At 37.8% G+C, this 22810-nt stretch overlaps 1 protein-coding gene across 3 annotated transcripts in view; it reads left to right on the top strand.

Annotated features, from left to right (window-relative positions):
• Positions 1-22810, top strand: part of LOC149068922 (ornithine decarboxylase-like) — a 43157-nt gene extending 20347 nt beyond the window's left edge. For 2 of the 3 annotated variants that reach the window (XM_089251090.1, XM_089251089.1), the window contains exons 2-11: positions 11459-11773; positions 12591-12687; positions 13780-13856; positions 15477-15649; positions 16759-16893; positions 17600-17765; positions 17898-18045; positions 19296-19396; positions 20755-20966; positions 22368-22810. In XM_089251090.1, the coding sequence (XP_089107216.1) occupies positions 11687-11773; positions 12591-12687; positions 13780-13856; positions 15477-15649; positions 16759-16893; positions 17600-17765; positions 17898-18045; positions 19296-19396; positions 20755-20966; positions 22368-22515 (1344 nt within the window). In that variant the 5' untranslated portion in view covers positions 11459-11686 and the 3' untranslated portion in view covers positions 22516-22810. Of the gene's footprint in view, positions 1-6953; positions 7198-11458; positions 11774-12590; positions 12688-13779; positions 13857-15476; positions 15650-16758; positions 16894-17599; positions 17766-17897; positions 18046-19295; positions 19397-20754; positions 20967-22367 lie in introns of those variants that run through there. The other variant, XM_089251088.1, reaches the window with a different exon arrangement.

Raw genomic sequence — 22810 nt, forward strand, 5'->3', positions numbered from 1 at the left:
TTTTTTTTTTGGCATAAAGCTTACTTGTAGTTGGAGATTGTGGAATTAGGGTGTTGGGCTGATTGCGACTTGCACCAACTGCAAGGTCGATGAAAGAGGGATTAATATTTTCTCCTCTAGGAGAATTTATAATCGGATATAATTATGAATCATCGAGAAATAATTTGTTTCCGTATTGCAGATGGAAAAATAAATAATATAGCGCAGTGGTTCTCAACCTGGAGCCATATGCCCCCCCCCCACCCCCGCGCTTCTGGTCCTGGGAGGTAGCTACGGGTGAAAATCAAATGAAAGGGGAGCCACGACAAGCGGTGTAGGAGGCCAGATAGAGAGATGTGAAGAAATAAAGCTTTCAAGTGAAGTATAGTGGTGGGGCGGATGGGGGGGGGGGCATTCGACTACTTTAACAAGGCAGCAGAGCTGTTCATGGAACCAGGGCTACCTTTTCCCATGGTGCTCATATGGGCATAGGGATGCCCGGGCCTCATATCAGCGCCTACGCAATGAGATCCGGTACTATGATTTTCGAACGTAAATATGTAAGTTGTTACTTCCAGCTAAGTATGCTCCCCCCCCCCAGAACATCAGTTTGTCCGAGAACCAATCACGTTGGGATATGGCCTTGCACATAATATCCCCCCCCCCCCACAAGAAGGAACTCACTGAACGCTAACCCAGGGTAGGCGTGGGCCCAGGTTGGAGGTTCAATTTATTGTGTAGGTTCGTCCCGTATTTCACCACAGACCTATTTTTCCCCATATTACTCGGATATCGGGAAGGAGGATCACCAACTTTCTGGATCTGTGCTTGGCCCAGAGTTCCAGAAATTGAACTTATTCGTAAAATTTTTGATTTAGATTTGTTAAGATGCAATTCAATAAGTAGAAAAGGTCTCGCTCTTGGCTAAGGGGTAGGGGTCCTGGATAAGAGAGGGGGGGGGGGGGGACTCACGAGAAGAAAATATTGTTCAAAGGGGGGCATGGGCTAAAAAAGATTGCGAAACACAGATATACCGTAGTGTTAAGAGCGATTTTAACGGTGATATTACGTATGTACAGTTATTCAAAAGCTTGTGCTGTCCGCTCGTGAAGTACAGAGCGATGATGTCACTCTCCACCATTTATAGAAAGTGTAGGAAACTGGATATAACGTGGAGATACAATGACTGAATTGCGTGTGAGACGGTGTTCGATCCCCCGCAGAGGTCTGTATCATTCCTTCGTAATCTCCTTCATTGTACATATCCAGTTGTCTACAGCTTCTATGAGTACTGGAGAGTGACATCATATACATCTCTCTATTATACAACGTTTAATTCTTGATGGTGTCATATTTACTGACCTATTCCGTATGTCAAAAATAAATATTAGTAAAATGATTAGCGAAATGTTTATCCCCTTATAATGATAAGACGCTGCGTGATCATAACGTTATCGTTGATATTCCCATCGTGATAGGTTATCAATTCAATCTCTCAAACGGGACATGACGTCCCGGTATGAAGGACCTGTCACGGTGCACCGAGGATTATGAATTGCTATTTGTAATACAGCTCTAAGTAATGGAGAGCTTGAGATAATGATCTTTTTGGTCAGTATTTCCTATCCTGTCATGGTGTCCCACCCCCAAGAATTGAATTTACGATGGAAGGCGGAGTGGAGCCCCCCCTCCAGGGTGGTAAATCTGAAGAATGAGAGGTCAAGAAAATAGAGAAGGCGCCAGGGCACAAACTAAATGCTTGGTCACCCGGGGCAAGCGCGCATTTTGACGACCCCCTTGTAATGTTGAAGGAGAGGTTTCATAATGAAATTTGCGCCCCCTCGGATCCAGCGCCCGGGGCACAAGACCCGTCTGCTCCCCGCTAGTTTGCGGCTCTCGAAGGCGCTAAAACCATAAATCCACTTCTGTCGATGGACTAGGCAGTGAGTGACGAAACGAGTGATCTAGAGGGTTCTCAAGCATGTGTGAAATGATCAAAAGTGACCTAGAGAGTGAAAGAACAAGTCGGTGAACAAACAAAAGAGCAACCAACGAAGTATGCATCACACACACACACACAGGTAAGAGCGACCAAAAGAAAAAAAAGAGTGTTTGATGTTTGAGCATGGGAGTGACTTAGAAAGCGAGGGACTACCTCAATGAGCGCCAAAAGAGTAACCTAGAGAGTGTGCAAGCATATGAATGTCCTAAAGCAAAGTCGGGCTTACCTGAGGGTGGCGAATTTGAGGAATAAGTGGTCAAGAAAATTAGACTAGAATGGGAGAAGGACGGCAAAATTTTTGTGGCCCGAGGGCGGCGAATTCATAAATCCGCCTCTGTATGTCCCGGCCGATTTTCGACCGGTGTATCTCGATTTTTTAGCATAACATGCCATGTTATACGATGTTAATGTCATGTTATGCAATGTTAATGTCATGTTATACGATGTTAATGTCATGTTATACGATGTTAATGTCATGTTATACAATTCGATCGCACTGCTGAACTCACATAGGTTTCTCTGGCTTTGGAATTAAAAAAAATATGGCTAAAAGAGAATTTATGGCAAGTCCGGTAGCAGCAGCGTCCTGGCTTCATGTCGTTTCCTTGCATAGGCAATATTTGGCAAAAATCAACGATATTTGTAGAAAATCAAATGAATGTCCCTGTATAGTCTTATTAAAATCTGGTCAGACTACTGATAATCGAACTGGATGGGAAAAATTATTTTAAGAGGGAGTGGGCGCTGATCATATTTCCACGGGAAAACTGTGAAAAACTTAGGATACCAAATACGGAAACTTGCAGGAAAAAAATCGCCAGTTACTACTCACGAATCATGTCAAAAGTAAACAAAAATGATAATCATTGCTAGAATATCCGAAAAATCACCTATAGCTGGAAATGAAGCATTACTGCAAAAAAAAAAAAAAAAAATTGCAGTTATGCAAATGCAGGTGGGAATTTTAATATCGGAAAAAGCAGTTTGACATAAAAAAAAAATATGAAATGGATAGTCAAATAATATAATATAATCATAATTTTATTTACAAAGTTTTTAGAAAATAATTTTATTCCCTGAGTTTCAGTAGAAAATGAAAATTCATGTTGAAAATACAGTGAAAAACGAGCCGTTTTTTATGAAAAAGTCAGGACGGCCTGACTTTCCTCACTAAAATTACGGGAAAATACGGGAATGTCCAGGAAATACGGGTCATATGATCACAATTGTTTGAGAGCTAATTTTAATTTTGATACAAACAAAATGTTTTTTCTTTATTTTAAAAACGAATTTTTATTTTACGAATGAAAACTCCATGAAATTCCATTCAGCCACGAGTTGGAAAACCCTATTGATTATTATACTTCAAAGAAGAAGGGGGAAAAAATATAGTAATAAAATGCAATATTATACATGTATTGAGAACAGTTATTTCTTTTTTGTATCAGAGCTTCTTAGTTAGTTACGGATTACCTCACACATCTGTGGTACCTGTCTTGTTTAAGTGGGCGGTGGCTGGCCACACTATTACCAGCAAAAGAAAAAAACGGTTATCAAGGACAGATGGGATATTCCCCCTTCCCCCTCCCACACTTCCCGATTCTAATGACGTCAGAAACAAATTAATAAATGAAAAATTAAAAGCTCCCGGAATTTATTATCACTTCTTTTCGATACCTTCAAACAGGTAGGAAAAAGGAAAGCGTTGTCCGTGTAGTCCGTATCAGAATTGATCATTTTTCATGAATATTGGCGATATTTCAAGGCCAAGATAACTCAAATTTCAACAATAAAATTTCACTGGTAATGAGTATGATAATATATTAGGCGTGTGTTCTGGAGATACAAGGGTGGAAAGAAAAACGAAAAACAATTAAAGTTGTATGCATATTCGATTCAAAAATTCATCATTGAGACTGAAGGTTAACTTGTGTATTTAAAGACTACAAATCGGTTTCATATCACAATACTGGTGTCGAAGCCAATTTTTCATATACTCATGTTAATCATTTCAAAGTCAATAATATTAAAAAATGAATAGAGAAAAGGAGATATGAAAAAAAGAGAAATCTCGTACGACCCTGAGTTGAAAGAATTTCCTGTTTGATCTCAAGAATTTTTTTTCTCGTTTTAAAATTCCATTCAGGAACAGTAAAAAAGATTAAAAATTAAATAGAAATGAATAGAGAAGTGAAATGCGTCTGAGAGGGAAACAGTTCAAGGTCTTCGTGTTCTCGAATACCTCTTTCGGATACCAGCTCTATTACTACTACTACTACTATCACCAGCAAAGAAGCAGGTTAGTTGACTCGAGTTGACATCATTTCATCATTGAAAGTAATGAAAATGAGTCTGAAAAATATCTCCAAGAAAAGAAAGCGAAGACAAGCTCTTGCCGTTGAGATACGTGTGCTGTATTGAGCGCGTTTTGATGAGAGGAGGGTTTTCTTTTTTTTGACGCGTGGGATCAATATATTTATCATAATTTTTATGATTAATTTTGACGTATTTTACCATAAAAAAAATGACAACTGAACTTTGCACTGCGACTTGATATGATACGTTTTCTATGATGATTTTATTGGGTGGTTTTCTTTTGGATTTTTTGTGTTTGGGTATTTATTATGATAGTGAGCAGAGAAACAATAAACCATAAGTACTTAACCCTTTGTTTGCGGTCAAGGGGCAGCCCAAATGTGGCCCGCGATCCCAGACCCAATTTTGTAAAAATGAACTATATAAACTGCACATTCCCAGATAAGTGCTATAGGAGAATGTGCAGTTTCTTTTTAAGCGGCATTCACGAAATATCTCGTCTCCTTATATAAGCGGCTCGCTGCTCGGCCTAAAATGAACATTTTAGCATTGACAAGCCACAGTATTACTTTTTAAATAGAGCGATTTTTCTTATACCCTTACTTTACGCCTGCAGAAAATCGGAAGAACTTTCTTCGGGGGGAGGGGGGGGGTTGATCTTTTTTTTAAAATTCGGGGGGGGGGGTCAGGGATATTTGCTATGCCGCGAAAAGGGTAAAGAGAATCCTCGTCGTATTTACAGATCACTTGTTTTCTGTGGCTCCCAACTTCAAGGCGCAAATGAGAAAGCCGATCTCCCCGTTAAAAAGTCTCACCACCGATAGCAATAGGCCTATAACGGTAAACTTATTCAATTATTACACTTCACTCATAGCTGGACAAATTTATCGCAGATGGCGGCACTACACATAACAAGCATTACACAGAAACAAAATTCACGTTAGGTTCACAACATGTAGATCTACATGCACATTTCGACATGCATCAATTCGTTAGAAACTTCGTAAAGGAATGTGTACGAGGTGCATGTACGGTTAAATAGTAGTCGAAAATCACACAAGCTGCCCGTAGCTCATTGACAGCTCGTTTAAGTAAGCCGTGGCATATTTGCAGATCACCTGAGTGTAATCCACCACACAGTTAACGATCACCCAAGGCTAGAGCCCTATCAATGGAAATTGATACAATCGGATTAAGCAGGTAGGTCTGGTGCCCCGGATACCGCACCAGAGGGTGCTAATTTCACTTTTAAACATTACAAGGGCGCTCCAAAATGCGTGCTTGCCCCGGCTGACCTATAGGCGGAGATAGACTTGGAATTCTGGGGGGGGGGCGAGATGATGATGATGATGTCAATTCGTATATGCATATATACATTAGATCAGTCGACTCCACCTTAGACTCTGGGGAGCAATGCCCCCCCCTACCCCTCCCTCATATCTCCGCCCATGCTCGTCACAGACAGCAACAAGCCTACAGCGATACAATTATTCAATCATTACACTTCACTCATAGTTAAAAAAACTGTGGCAAATGGCGCCACTGCACATAACAAGCATTACACAAAAACAAACTTCAAGCCCCCCACGCGCGCCCCCCCCGTACTTCCGCCCACGGGCTGACCATTACCTCCTAGAGATTCAAAGCTCCTAGAGATGGGCTGACCAAGCATCTAGTTGCGGCCTTGGGAGCAGGTGGGTCTGGTACATCGAGCACAGAACCAGAGGGGGCGCAAATTTCACCCTTCAACCTCTGTTTCAACATTTCGGGGAAGGCACCAATGGCACCCCCGGCTGACGAAGAATCAGTTGCGGCCCTGTTACAGTGTGGTGGAGGTATGTTACAGTGTTTCCCAAAGTAGGCAATATCGCCTCCCTCTCCCCGATGGGCGGAGTTACGGGGGGATGCCCCCCCCCCCCCCAGCGTCAGAGGTGGAGTCGACTGATCTAATATGAATTGACATCCTCCATCGTGCCCCCCGTCAAACCAGACACGACCCAGGATCTGTCCCTTCCGGGATATACATCGTGCCCCCAGCAACAATGACCATGCTCCTACCCCCCAGACTTTCAAGTCAATTCCGTCTATGGATGAAATGGTTCGGGAGGGGGGGGGATATAGGAGCTACGGATTTAACTCAGCATTTTATGAGTTCAATTGAGTTGGAGACGTAGGCGATAGACTTGGAAGTCTGGGGGGGAGGGCGTGGTCATTATTGCTGGGAGGCACGATGATGATGATGTCAATTCGTATATACATTAGATCAGTCGACACCACCTTTGACGCTGGGGGGCACGGCCCCCCCCCTTTTTTGCGCCTACCCATAGTTGGAGGGGGCGATGAGAGAAAAACTTTCTGATGAAGGGGGCGATTTAATAACAGTATGGGAAACTACGTCCTAGAGATACAGATGTATCTAGGAGGTAAAATGCATAACTCGCAATAAAATGAAAGATTCAGCTTCCCCTTCCCCCTCCAACCACCGTCTTTTCCTGGGATTCGTGAAGAAAGGGGGGGAAGAGAAAGATATCGCACACCAAGGTTCAAGGTTTCTGTTGATTCGTTGGTTCAATCGCAATAGTTCTCGACAGCCAATCACAGGAGCGCGGTAGCAAAGTCCGTAGAGTTATTTATTTTGTTCCGTTTCATTATTGTTGGCAACGGTGGTGCTTCCGTCACATTTTATATTTATCTGTGGTGCGCGAGCGTCGGCGTTTCTTTCTTCGATCCTCGTCCCAGCGATTGGATGGTGTTTGTCCCTACGTCGTCCCCGAGCAACGAGCAATCAGTTAAAATTTTCGCCCTGGATCGTATTTTTGATTTTAGTGTTGTTACCTAAACCTTTCACAATTCCGCGATTAATAAATTCAGCCATCACCGGGTGGGAAGTTTCTCATCAGGTGAGTGAAAAAAACCAATGAGCCATTTTCTCTCTCTCTCTCATCATCAAATGTAAAAGATCACGTTGACACAGTATGGTGAGCAACGTGACTCCAGCTGATAAAGTCACAGGTTGAATTGATAAGAGCGTGTTTCATCATTGTACAGTGAAACCTCGTTATAACGATACCCTGTGGACCACAAGAGAATAAAAATATCGCTATGAAGGAATTGTTATACTATATCGAGAGGCAGCAGTTTAACATCCAAACAAGACTTTAAATATTGTTGTAGAGGGGGATTTATCGTTATATCGAGGTTTCACTGTATTTTCAAGGGTTGTTTTTTTTAATACATATTTTTCTTTTAAAAGGGGGGATCAGGAATGATATTGTTGTGCAATTGAAATTACAAGGCCATTAGGATGGTGTCATTTATAATTAATTCAAAATGTGATTATTCTTTGTGTTACGCTTCTCTTGACATTTCCAAGATATTGTGTTTTAAAATAAAAGTTTATTAGCTAATATTTGACTGTGGAGGCAGATGAATGTTTTCACTGCAGTCTTTGCCAAGGGTGGAGATATGGGGAGGCGTGGGGGTATCTGCCCCCTTCCTCCCCAACGTCAAAGGTGGAGTCGACTGATGTATATATGAATTGGCATCATCATGCCCCCCCAGACTTTCAAGTCTATCTTCGCCTATGGTCTTTGCCCTGGGCTAATTTTCTTGATCATTCATTTCTTAAATTTGATGCTCGAGGCCATGGCTCCCACAAGGGAGAGGCTGACAGGGCTCCAGCCTAGGAATACTCTCATAATTTTTGTTTTTTCACACCGGACAAGGATTTGTAGATTTAGTTGTTGGTTTGTCTGGGGCCTGTCAAAGATCCCATCCTAGGGGCCCCGCTCGAGGCTATAGTCAGCTTAGCCTCACCTTGCGAATGTAGCTCTGTTTCTAAGTCACTCTTTTGGTCACTCATATGCTTGCACAATTTTTTAGTCGTTCTTTTCATTTCTTACTGACCTGGCCACTTTCGGGTACGCGATTTTTTCATCATTCACATGCCTGCACACAGTTTTGATCATTTATATGCTTGCAAACCATCTGAGCCACTCTTTTGATCACTCAACCAAGTCGCATGCTCTTTGGGTCACTTGCATGTGCTTGGACACTGTTCTGGTCACGCATGTGCTTGGACACTTCTGGTCATTCATTGTCTTACAATAGAGATAATATTTGTCACTCACAAACCTTTTCCCTTGTTGATTAAAAAAACTGCCTTTCTCTCGTTTTGTTTTCTTCATATTCATTTCTCAAATTTGCTGTTTCTTTCAAACTTGCCAGCTGGGGCATTTCTTATTCGTGACTAAAAAGCTGGCAAATCAGGCCTTTTTGAGAATGTTATACAGTCCTTGGAGCAATTAAATAACCTACTTTGAAATGTGTAGGTGTATGATAATTAATGGTAATTATATATGTGGAAGAGGCCAGTGTGTGCGCGCCAGTCAAAACAAGTACGATGGCATTGATTTAATAAGTTTTTCTTTTTTTTTATGGCACTTCTGTGAAGTAATTTTTTGCGAACACAAAACAAGCATAGTTAACATATGTACATTGAGGCCGCACATACACTCGGAACACTCATTCTAGCTTATGCAAATTCACTAGAAATTCCCCAGAGGAATATTTACAAGATCTGGGTATATGTGGTTAAGCAGTCTATCGAGCCTAGCTCTTATGCAGCCTGCAGTTCCTAATTCAGTAAAACCTGTAAGTTGAACACCTACAGTTCCATTAAAATCTGTTGGAGAAGCGTCAAAGATATAGATACAATATTGGTTATAAGATTTTGGCGGTTCCATTCAAAGCCTTCAAAATTAAAGAGGAATCCGGGATACACAGGTGCTCAAACTGACGGGTTTCACTGTATATAATAAATGCATTTCCCATTGCTTATAAGAATCAAAACAGCAGCACTTGTTTCGTGTTCGTGCTGCTATCTGTCTTCCATTTTCTGAAGTAAAGATGGAAATGTGGGAATTTTCATGGTATGTCAGTATCGTGTTGTGGGTCTGCCTGTTCTCTGCCGAGAGACTTTTTTTCAACTGGGAGACAATGTCAAAGAAGCTGCTGATGATTGAATCCATCTAAAGTCCCTTTCCGATATCTTGGGTCCTAATGTAAACAAACTACTGTACCAATTTTTTGATATCAATCTCTTCATCCTTTATCTCTATTGTTTGTGATTTTACCCGCCCCTTTATTAGGTGTTAAGGAATACTTGAGTGTTTTCCTCAAAGGTGAGATTGTAAATTTGTTATAAAAAAGAATCTCTGAGATAAAAAAAATAAATTTTTCAGTTTTTTAAATTTTGTTGAAATAAAGACAATTGATAACACTAAAATAGGAAGAGGTACATATCTTTAAAAAACCATTCAATTAGGTATTCTGTCATTATCGTGGCAAGCTCCTTAAGAGTTAGGATGACAGGGCTTCAGCCAGGGGCCTGGGACAATTCTTGGATTTTTTTTTATTTTTTCCACATTACAAGTTTACTGTAGAATGGCCCTTGAAAGGTTGATCTGAGGGACTGCAAAAGATCCTAGCTTGGGGGGGCCTTGCTGCACGATGTGGGGTCCATGGTTGTTACAAAAGCTTGCAAGATCTTAATTTACGGCAGATACTGATTATTAATTTTTTTTTTTCTTAAGATTCTACAATTTAGTTTTTGAGCTAATTTACACCGTTTGATTTTCCTGGGCTGAATGTTTCCAATTATAACATAAAACAAATTATGAATAGCTTACCATTAAGTTGCTGTTTATTTTTCTTGGCGTGTTTATTTAAATATTTTGTAATTTTTCACGGGCTGTCGCAATTCCAATTTTATGAGGGAGCTGTCCAGTACTTTGTTTCTTTACTTCAACCTGTTGTTGATATCCTGTTTCTGCAGAGACAATTTCGGTTTTTTTATCTGTACGTTGCGACCCATGGCCACAACATCCAGCAGCAGGGCTCTTGGACTGGGATCGTTAGTGGGACCACTCCATAGTGGATCTATATTCTGTTGCAATGAGGCTAACTGCATGAAGAATGAGCGGTATGCTTTCAAAACTTTACTTTCGTGGCTTCATGATAATCTTCAGACTTTCTGGACTCTTCTTTCCACGAAACCAATATCACTGCCTACCAACATGCTGCTTAAACAGAAATGTGTGTATTCAACAGGATAAGTGATCTTCCTCCCCGTCCACTGTATGTAAATGCCATACAAGATAGACAGACGCATTTCATTTGTCATCAAACCATAAAGAAAGCTCCCTTTTTTAGCAAGAATTCTTGAAGAAGCCGATACAAGCGTATATTAAATCTGAATAGGAATAATATAAAAACCCATGATACTTCTGTTAAAAGAGGGAAGTAATGCTTTGAGTGAGGAAGACGTATCCTCTCTGTCAACACCACCCTAAAGACATAACAGCAAGAATTTTTTGACCGATCTTTTAAAGAAAAAAAATTTCATCTTTCAAATAACTTTGATACCAAATAAATAAAAAATAATAAAAATTATGGGGTATTTTATGATACAAGGGGCAAACATTGACAGTGTTGTACCGTAGGAGAAATGAAATGTTCTTCAACCAACCATCTTGAGTATTCCACACGTGCTTTTGTTTGCATTCGGACCAAAGTTAGAAGGAACAATGTATAGAGCCCCAAAGTAGAATGTGCCAAAATCTGTGACGTATGTCGCAGAAGAATTAGCGCTGCTGCAGAACAATTTGGAAGAATTTAAAAAAAAAAACACCATTACATGTATGGGGATTTTTACCGCAAAACATTTCCAGTCAGCTATACATTCTGCGTTGGGGATATTGAGTAGTATTTCTCGAAGCGGGCGATGGGGAATGAATCTGGATAGGAAGAAAAGGATTTCTACAAATATATTGATGGGTTAAAGTTGCAGTGGTGCAAGTCAATAATCCTTATTTTGAGAATAAGGTTCTACTAAAATTGTCATAGGTTTCCACGTTAAAAATTTTGGATTTCACAATTTAGAGGCGAACTGTTGAAGTTGTGACGTGGTTCGTTTTTCTTAGCACTTCTCAATTGCATTTCTGGACCTATTCAAAATTGTTGAAAATATGACATTTACACCAATGTAACTTTAACCCATTCATATAACTTATGGTGTTAGTTTGTGTTTCAATTTTGTTTGTGTGTAGAATTAAATGTGTTAGTCATGAGGTTAATTTCACTGTTTTGTTTTTTACGCAGGGAGGGCTTGCCTTCGACGATAGAACCGTTGCATTTGACTCAATCTTCTTGCTAACCTACGAGTGCGAGGGAGGCCCGCCTTGGGACACCAGCTGACTAGTCTAATAAATCTGCCAAGTGTTAGTCACTATTGCTAGGAGCATTTCCTGGAAGCTTCTGATTGATCTTTTATTATAGTTTCTCCTGTATTCGGTAAAGAACTAGAACCTTACGTTGCTTATATAAAACATGAAGTCCTTTGTGGGAAACATTTCTGTGGAAGTTGTTGCTGACAAGACCGTTTCCAATGTGGTCAACGACATTGCGAAATGTTCGGTGAGTAATCAAGTTTTTTTGCTCACTTAGTATTTGTGATTATTTTAGTTTGCTGCTATACATATGAGGAAAAAATTTCGATATTGCATCTGTTTTTGATGCAGAATAAATCTGTTTCAAGTTAACCCATGAAGTTGAACCACGTAAACATGAAATACTATTTTATGTGAATGGTGCATTTTCATTTCGTCAAAATTAACATTTTTAAACTCTTTATTGGGCAATCTTTATTTTTATATTCATCAGTGGTTTTGATTTATTAAATTTTATTACGTTTTGTATTGTTACTTGTTTCGTAAGAATATTAGTAACTTATAAGTTACGCTGCTTTCTTTGCACACGCCAATGGTTCCCTCAGTATTATTTCAGTTGCGGTAATTTAATCAGGGGTCTGTCTAGACTTTTTTGTGAAAATTAACTTATTTTCACAGTCATGGGTTTTGTGGAAAGCGAAACAATCCATTTTTAATAAAACAAAATTATTTTTAATAATTAATTTTGTATGACAGAAATGAAATTTCAAATTTGTTTCATTAATTTGAAATTTGGGTCCCTTCACAAATACAGCTGTACAGACCCCCACCCCTATTGGTGCCACCATGGTCAAGCTTTACCTATTCATGTAGTTTTTGTAGTCAGTTTTTAACAAATTTTCAATGATTGATTCGACATGTTTCACTGAATTTTTAAAATTTCTGTAACAATAATAATTATTTTTTGTATTATTTTGGTCCATTTATTGGATATCTTCCTCCGTATTGGTATACCTGTAAATGTTATTGCACGACACTCAAAATTTATTCATTTGCATTTTCAGGATCAGGAAGAGCCTTTCTTCATCGTTGATCTTGCTGATGTGATCTACAAGTATAAAATGTGGAAGTTGAAAATGCCCAGGGTCCAACCTTATTATGGTAAGTCACTTTCTTACGTTATCCTTGTGTGCATGTGCTGAATGACTTTTTATTTATTTTTTTGCAATTTGTCGAGTCTTTGACTAATGTATTATTTATAGTCATTATTAGTGATTAGGGCCTGTTTGATTAATTAGGTTGGTTAATCGATCAATCATAATTAAAATTTTTAGTTTAGTTAATCAATTTGATTCATCTATTTGAAATTTGATAAAAGTCTTAGGAGTTTGCTTTGACGACTTCTGGATAAGTGATCACATTTAAAATATATTTAAATCAACATTATCAAGTTTTTCAGCAAGTTGTGGGGGGGGGAGGGGGAGAAATACAAGTTGATTTAATGAAAACCGGTCATTTCAGTTTCAAAATCAGTTTGGAAAGATGCGACAAAAATTGATTGTCTCCATTGTGAACAGCTGTTTCAGTATTCGAGTAGTATCAACTCTCACACCCCGAAGTGACCTGTGGGTCACTTCTTTTAATTTAATCTAATTAAAAAATTTTTGATTAACAAGTTTAAAATTTTGACTCCCAGCTGTATTAATGATATGCAAATTGTGCTGTGCGTTTCCGTCTACATAATCATACTGTATATTATTTATACTGCTCAAATGAGAGTAGACAGTTTGCTTGTGCTTGACAAAGAAATAATATTTCGGGTTACTGTTCTAGCGCAACCAAGTATGGTTTAAAAGTTAGATGTATTTGTAGGGTCTTTTAAATTTAGTACACAAACAAAATGGCATTTAGAAAGAATAAATGTCCTAATATAAAAGTCCTCCAACCATGAAATGAGACGAGGATACGTCATGGCATTTCACTTCGGGTTATTTTATTCATTTCTTTTAGGTAAAATGATTGTGTATCAAGAGTAGCTCGTAAGTGACCAGGCTTTTACGCATGTGGCTTGTTCTCTTAGAATAAAAAAATAGAATTGTCAGACGTGTTAAATGTCTTAGTCAAGTCTCATCTTGTGATTGGAGGAATGTATTTCCTGAACTGGTCACAGATATTCTCGGTTAAAATCTTTCTATTTTTTTTTATTATAACCTGTATATATTTTATTAATGTTTATTATGTTTGTAATTTCAGCTGTGAAATGCAACGACTGTCCCGCTATCCTCAGTCTTTTGGCTGGTCTTGGCACAGGTTTTGATTGTGCAAGCAAGGTGAGTAGTATATACATAGGGCTTTTTCTCAAATACAGCACATGTTTATCTAAATAACATAGCTAGTCTGTCTAAACCCTTTTTTATAGATTTCCGTTTTTCTGAAAAGTAACTGACTTTGTGGGAAGCGAAACAATCCAATTAATTCTGCAGGAAAATGAAATTTCAAATTTATGCTTTTATTTTGTATTTCATTAAGGGTCTGGATGGAGTCAAAATTTCGGCTGGAGAAACACCTGATAGTCATAACTGTCTGGGTCGAAAGGCTTTTTTCTATTTACTGTTCATAGTCAAACTATTATAACTACATTGAATGTTTCTCAGAATTTTGTCCTTAGGATGGAAATATTTTATCGAGTAAAAATATGGGAGATTAGAATCATAGACGGATGCAGGGTATACCCCCACCCTTTCGCAACACACTTTTTGTGATTTTTCCCTCATATTTGAGGAGCCTTTATCCACTTAAGGGTTCCCACTTGTCCTACTTTTGGTAAAATGTCCTCCTTTCTTGGTTTTGTCCTACTTTTCATGTAATTGATTTTAATTGAAAAGAGAAATCATTGATGTATTGCCAAATATTACATATATAGATTAATGATTCTGCCAAAGCAGAAATTGTAATTGCATTGTTTTTAGGTTATTGGGGGGGGGGGGGTATGTGTATCATTTGGTTTATTAATTTTTCATTTATTTAATTTGAGGATTAGACATAGAGAATTCATTAAAAACTTTTGTGTGAATGAAAAATATAATTTTCCGTTTACTACTTCATGTGGTCTTAGACAGTAACATTTATCATTCAAAATTATGGTGCACATTTTGTGTATAGTTGAAACAACAGTTTGCATAACAAAGCAATTGGATACATTGGTGGTACATCTAGGTTTGGTGATTCCGATGCTATCCAATAGCATTCAATTTTCTTTTGTAGTTTTATGGCATGCAGAGGCATAAACAATATTTACAATGCTCAGTAAAGGGCTAGAAATGAAATTGCTTCATTTGTGTCATAAACAATTACACTGGCACTGAACAGTAAAGTGTAAAAAAAAAAAACCCTTTAAAAAAGGATGGAAAATGTAGTAAAAACCATCTGATTCATCTTGACTTATTTACATTGGACCTTGTAATTTACAAATTTTGCACAGTGTTTTTGAAAGTGGTCTCGAAGGAGCATCATTCTTAAAAAAACTTGCAGGTCTTCATAATTTGCTGTGCATTGTTGAAGAGAATTTACAGACTCTGCACTTTGGAAGACTCCAAAAAATAGAATGTAATATATATTGTGAGGAGAGACAAAAGATTTATCTCTGGTTGCTAGTACACTGTTTTGGCCAAAAATTGTTTTTATATTTAAGTCATTTCTGCCATTTTGCTTTGGCTTGATTCAATCTTACCAGGTACTGAAATCCTGTTATATTCTATTTATCATGAGCTACTGAATGTTATATTCTGCTCATTAAAGCGATTATTTTATTGATTATAAATTTTATAATTCGTTTTTTCCCTCATTTTTTATATCTGATAAGTGTATTCAGGATCAGATGTTAATATTTCTTTGCTTGTACGGTAGACCTGAAATGTGATAAAATGCCTTATTTTGTTTATTTTACTAAGGTCGAGATAGACAGCGTACTTGACATGGGAGTTGAACCATCACGCATAATTTACGCCAATCCGTGCAAGACCAAGTCGTTTATCAAACACGCAGCTTCTACTGGTGTGGATCTTATGACTTTCGATAATGCCATGGAGCTGCACAAGGTGAAAGCTATCTATCCTGAGGCTAAGTAAGTTTGAAGAGTTTTTTGTCGATCTTATGTCTATGAGCTTTAAACTTATTCCCAGTTTGCTTAAGTTACATCAGTGGGTATCACCATGTCATTCATGTTAACTTCCAATTTTTCAGCCTGGTTAAAATCTTCCGATTGGAAATCACATTCTTCTGATTTTTCGTGTTTACATAGAAAAATCCTTTAAAATCCCCAAATTATGCTTTGGTAGAATGAAAAATTCCTGAAGGAAAATGATCTTTGAGCCCTTGTAATTCCAGGCTCTGACCACATTTTCTCAGGAAAGTATGAGAAATTAGGATTTCGAGTACAGACAATCTAATTGTCACCAAATATGATGCGGAAAGTAAGCAAAGTTGCCAATTATCACTTTAATGGAATTAGAACAGTAAAAAATCTGGGAAAATGGGTCATATGGCTAAGGCAGACCCACACTCGTGTCAAGGCTGGCCTAATAGTCATTCTCAAATATTTACCTTTCCCTGATGCAAAGCAGCAGCAGCATAGGCTGGCTACACACTGGCCCAATGTTTTCCATTTCAAATATTTAACAAGAACAGAGCCGGTTTTTCCAGAACACTCTTCATGTTGTGACTATAATGTTGGCATTATTTGACCAATGTGTGGCCAGATAGATTGGAAGATCGAGAAGGAAGGTGGCACTTTTGAACTGGCTTGTAAGGTGGAAGGTACTCAACCAGCCTTTCAATACCTTCCAGCCTCTAGCATTTGACTATCATTTCCAATGGTGGAGTGGCCATGCTACTTGCCTATGGAACATAATGGGCCAGCTTTGACACTAGTGTGGCCATGGCTTTATCCAGTGCAATCTAAAAAAATCCCTAGTTTCCCATTTTATTTGCATGACATGTTTTCTTCGGTGTGAAATATTTCATCATATGATGCATTGTAGATTTTTCAAGCCTGAGAATCGGGATCTATGCCGTGTGGTGTGTTAGACTATTGTAAAAGATATAATTCTGTTTAACCAGGACCATCTTAACATGAGAGTCAGGGAATCGATGATTTCAGTTCTTTTTCAGCTTTCGTAAAAATTGTGTGGAATTGCCATTGTAATATTGAATTATTCCATCTTGTATTTTAAGGTTGGTGATTCGTATCCGAGTTGACGACAGTAGCTCACTTTGCCGCTTGGGATTGAAGTTTGGTTGTGATATGGAAGATGTGCCCGGCCTTCTTGAAACTGCTAAAGATCTTAATCTCGATGTAGTGGGTGTCAGGTAAGACAAATGAATTATAGGCATATGCTTAAGTGCCAAGGTTTACGATTTACCTGTGAGCCCTTCGATTTTTTAGCCTTTTCAAAATCTTTTGATCATAAACCAGATTCTTCTGATTTTTTTGAAAAAAATCCTCAAATTTTGTTGCACAGAAATTAAAAATCAAGCAAAATCTCTTAGTCCTTGCAATCTCAGTGATCATCTATTCTCAATGAAAGTATGGAAAATTGTCAAATATGATATCAAAATTGAGTAGTTTCCAATTAATATCATATTGTCAATGACGAGAAGTGAAGTACCATTGTGGATGAAAATGAATTTCACAAAAAAAAGGAAAGTATTCAACGTGACAAATGTGCGAGATGAATATTCATAGTCATAATAATCGGCTAGATTTCAGTGAATAAAAACTCAAATAGACTTCGTTGAAAATACGGGAAGAAGCAGTACAGTTTTTATTTTTCACTTTTTAAAATAGTCTGTTTTATGGGAATGTCCTAAGAAAACTGGTCACATGGTCAATCAGAAAAATTTCCCCTTTTATTTTTGACATATTTTCTTCTGCAACAAAATTTTTGGCTGCCTGACAAACTAGATTTTTCCAGTCTGGGAATCGGCACCTATGCATATGGCATTTGAGTACGACTTTTTTATATTCACTCTTGTTGCTTCGTGATAGTGTTTAACTCGTGATTTTAACTTGTAGCTTTCACGTCGGAAGTGGTTGTCAGGATGCCAATGCTTTCAACAAGGCCATCGTTGCAGCGAGACAAGCATTTGACATTGCAGCAGAGGTCGGTTACCACATGGAACTTCTGGATATTGGTGGTGGTTTCCCCGGTACAAAAGGACCCTACATCTCATTTGATGAAGTAATTATGACTCAATATTTAATTTCAGAACTTCTTCATTGATTATTAGTGTTTTATTAAATGACACTGAAACATCTTTTTTTTAATGTGTAACTTATATGTGTAATTTAACGTGTATTTGTTATTTTTTAGATTTCTAACGTAGTGAATGAAACTTTGGAGGACCTGTTCCCGCCAGAGATGGGAGTTCGTATCATTGCTGAACCTGGTCGATACTTTGTGGCGTCTGCTTTCACTCTATGCACTAATATCATAGCAAAACGAGAAGTTTTGGAAGATGGTTAGTATTTTTTTCCCCTTATCCGTTTTTGAAATTCTTGATAGTGTAATTTTTGGGTTGAAATTTCCCTTATGAAAAGTGTTATCCTGGCTGAGCCAGGACCAAAGCCTATGAAACATGAATAAAATGTCTCAATCATCTTCTTAGTGCAGTAGACCCCGATTATATGATGATCAGGCAAGCATTTTGGGGACACCAGGGTGCCCAGGAGCTGTAAGCTTTGGATGTTCGTCTAGTCAAGAGTGTTCTGAATTAATTTTTTAATCGACCCACTTGGAAAAACTAAATTCTCATCACCCCTGGCTAAGCCAACCCATAAAATCTAGTTTCTACCCCCTCCTCGGTCATTCCAGCACCTTTCTTGAAGGGCAATACCTCCCTTTTTAAGTGTGACTTTCACAACCCATGGAGCTCTTTTGCACGCTGCAGCATTCTGTGGCAAGTTTGTCACTACGCTAGTCACTTGGCTCAATTTTACTAAATCTAATTTTTTTTTAATTATGAAAAGTAACTCGGATAATTAAGGTCTTACTATATTCCTTTTCTGTGCAGGTGTCTTATCTTTTAAAGATAAACTTTTGGTCCCAAGTTGAAACAATACTGCAATTACATCACCAAATGGAAAATAACAAAATGGGTACTAATGATTGAAATATATGGAAGATGTGATGCATTAACTTTTGTTCAAATATCTGCATATTTCATGAATTTTATAAAATCATAAATGAAAAATGACAAGGATAAATTAAATTATTTGATACAGTCTACACCTAAAATTTATATTTCTTATTAAAGCCGCCTAATGTAATGAGCTCAGATTTGAAGAATTTTTTAGAAGTTCCTGATAATACAAATATATAATCTCAACACGATATGATATTCCTTGGTTTAACAGTTAGCTGTACCCATTTTGTCAAATAGAGTTTTGACTAGTTTTCAGGTATAAAACTTTAAAAAACCAAATTAGAGAAAGTATCTTAAAAGAATATGAAAAGTTTTGATCTATTCAAAATACATTTTACCTTTAATCACAGTTTAATCCTAATTGATTAATGTCTTTTCAATCTATCATGTGTTTATTTGTAATTTCCTCAGCCTTGTGCTTAATAATTTTCGTCAGTTTTATTGAATGAAATTGTTAAGGGTCCCAGATTTGATTTGTAGGCTTGTTTCTAAGTTGAAGTTTGCTTCGTAATATGGTCTATGTTTTGCACTTGAGAAATCTAAATGTTTTTTAAAATTTCATCCAGGTGGAGAGGCGTGCTGCATGTATTATGTTAACGATGGTGTTTATGGCTCATTCAACTGCCTCATCTTTGATCATGCTGAAGTTCAGCCACTGCCTCTTGTGGTAATTATTTTTTGCTTTTACTATATAATATAATAAAAATCTCAATTATATAGCTGGGAAGAATTGGTTTGGTGTCACTTCCGTTTATAGAGACCATGCTCTTGTTTTCAGTGGTTTGTAGATAGCTCTGGAGGAACATGCTTCTTCCAATGGATGAGAAGTTGTTTTTTCTGGCAAAGCTTTTGTCCCATAAATATTTTTTCTACGGGTGGCATGGTCTTTACACAACCACTTATATCACAAATTTCTTGCCTTCATTTATGTCTATAGAAAGTTTAGGCTGTCGTCGTTGATGGGCCCGTGACATGTAATTATGACATACTTCAAAGTTTGGCCTTGTTAATTTTTCCTATCAGTTGAGGTTTTTATGCACATTACTACCACTTTCCTGGGAGGGGGGGACATTCAAGTATTACTTAAGCACCCATGGATGGGGGGGGGCCTTGCATTTGCTAACTTTTGATTGGGGGGGGGGTTCGGATTGTAATTACATAAGCGATAGGGTATGGAAATATGAAATTGGGGAAATGAGATCGGCGATTTCCAAAAGTATGTAAACTAGAAGGTCTTATCTTTCTGGAACATAAGATCAGGTAGCGCCCCCTCCCATGATGCTGTCAAGTTTTACTGATGTGATATAGCAAGATTGGTGCTATACTGGGACAATGAAGGTTACATGTTGTGGGTGACAACCTTGAAGGGACTGATTAAATTTGAGGGAACGGCTGTGTTCAAGTTTTTTTCTTTGAGGACCACACTGGTGAATCAAAGCTCTTGAGTGGTAGGGCAAACCTTCCAGAGAAGTTCACAAATATTTTAAATTAACAGATATTTGTTTAAACAATTTATATAAAGGCATTTTTTCTTCAATTTTTTTTTTTACAAGAATATTTTCTTTTATAGAACAAGAGCTCTGTGGGGGGGGGGGGCAGTGAAATCTCCTGGATAAAAGACAAGCACCAGTCTAGGAAGCTTTGGCCTAGCTTAATTTTGCTAATTGTGAGAGTTCTCAAAAATGGTCAGAATACTGTTTATGTAATATTTGAAGTAAGGCTTCACGGTAAAATTCAGTCCAGTTGACCTTGGTTTGGCCTCGTGGCTTGATTAATCAAGTTTATAATGTAAGAAAACATTTTTTTGTTAATGTTTAATAGCTACGTGAAAACTTTGCTGATTCATCAATGCAAAAGATTGGTGGCAATACTTCCAACATACAAAACATAATCTAGACTTGTACTCGTAATGGTTTATGATGCATGTAGTTACTCATTAGAAGTTCTGTCTGGAAATGTTCAAAATGTGCATAAGCGATTATTGGTGTGTATTGGCTGTTAATGTTGTAAATTCATCTATTTCAGAACTTGGAGAATCGCCCAGTGCTGAGAAGCAGCTTGTGGGGCCCAACCTGTGACAGTTTGGATCGCATTATGGAAACATGTTACCTTCCATCAATGAATGTTGGTGAATGGCTGGTTTTTGAGAACATGGGAGCCTACACGGTTGCTGCAGCGTCCACTTTCAATGGATTCCAGAAGCCTATGATAAAGTGTATTCTACCCTCTCATGTCATGTAAGTCAACACAATATCTCATATAAACATTTGAAGCAATTAAATCTGATTGATTCTAAATTATCCATTGCTGTCACAAAAGCATATCAATCAATCAATCATATATATTGCTGTCCTGCCCCTAGAGGCATACAGCTGATCACAAAAGCGTATATATAACATGTTACAAAATTCTTGCTACAAATTGCTTTTAGTGACGTTATGGTATTTAATACATTGTATTTAGTTAGGGGGGGGGGGTCCGGTTCAAGCATTTTTCAAGTCCCCTTTTGATTCATTTAATGGAAGTTTAAATGGGAAAATATGTATTGTATATACTTGGAACCCTTCGATAGTGTAATGGCTTTTCTTGTTTGATTTGGACCTATTTGTTAGGGTGTCACTGACCTCAGAATTGGTATTCATAGCACAAGACTAAATAGAGGCGCGCATACATTAGCAAGCAAATCGTGTAATATAAATATTTCCAATTTGTTATTTGGTAATTTGTACAGTGTTATCAATGACGAACTAATCCTTTTTTTAGTTGTTCGAACCATCAGGGAGTCATTTTTTCCTACGAACACGAAGGAAATACAAAGGAAGTTTGTATACCCAAGAACAAATTTAGAGCCACTCCAGTGGGTCTCACCTTACATGTTCTGCTCGATGATGTATACGTGCCTTTAGACTGGCTCATCCTCTGGTGTATTAATGCAAGCAGGAATTTCTAAGTGAATCCCCCTGCCCATTTTATACCATTCTATAATTACTAGTCTTCGATATAAAATAATAAACTTTTTGCCATCTTTAAAAAGAATCATGACTGACATGAGAGAAACAGTCGAAGAACAAATCACATTTGAGTTTCCATTATTTCCTATGGGAAGAACTGTTTCCATATACGAACGAGTGTTTCAAATTGCAAGTTCATTCACAGAATGAATTATGCTCATAAACTGAAGTTTCACTGTGTTTCCAATCAATTCCATTGTTATCAATTGAAGGGTGGGTAGGAAGAAATGCTTTCAGTCCAGAAAAAAAATCGAAATTAATGTTTTTGCGGTTTTCTATAGTTCAGTAACATCTCTTTCGACTAAGTAAAACACCAGAGGCAAAAATGCTTTCACCCCACTGTAATAAAAGAACGATACGGCATAGGGGAGCAATTATCTTAGTCACCGTGCGCAAATGGAAAAAACAGTCCATCACAAATCTGGTGACATGTGCACGAAACGGTACCAGATTTCTAAAATTTTGTTTTAAGGACAGTTCTTTTCCCCTCGCACCCTTCAATTGAGTTTTTTTTCAAATGTTTTGTTACCGCCACAATAAAATTCTTGTTACTAGAAGCTGTTAGTGGTGGTATATTTTTATGTTGTATGCATATTGTTTTAAAATTTTTCTTTTTCTAATCCTTAGACCATATCTCCAGAAACTGCCAACTTGGTCACAACTTGTGAAGATCTTTGATGCTGAGCTGCGCCACGCAAATTTCAAGGAGGACCACGAGAATCTGCCATCTCCGAATCTCTGCCTTTTGCCACACGCAGAGTCTGTATCGGCTTGAGATCTCGTTGCAACAATTTTTTATTTTTTTTCTTAAGTATTATTAGCCTTGATTAACTTAGGTTTTGGGTACCATGAAAATATTAACAGATCTTCCATATTTTCTTCCAGAACTCTATTGTTCAATCTTTGACATTCCACATTATTTACTTTATATGCTTTGTTATAAAGGGAGGAAACGTTTTAGAAGTTTCCGGGAAATGTTTCTGAATGACAATTGTAAGGCTAACACTTGATGCATTTTTTTCTCCTTGTAATATGTACATTCTTCAAAATAAATAATTGTATTTAATGTA

This window comes from Pholcus phalangioides, unplaced genomic scaffold (assembly GCF_987345545.1).
Source record: "Pholcus phalangioides strain wild (caught in Gottingen) unplaced genomic scaffold, Ppha-v1.0 ptg000024l_1, whole genome shotgun sequence".
NCBI classification, from domain to species: Eukaryota; Metazoa; Arthropoda; class Arachnida; order Araneae; family Pholcidae; genus Pholcus; species Pholcus phalangioides.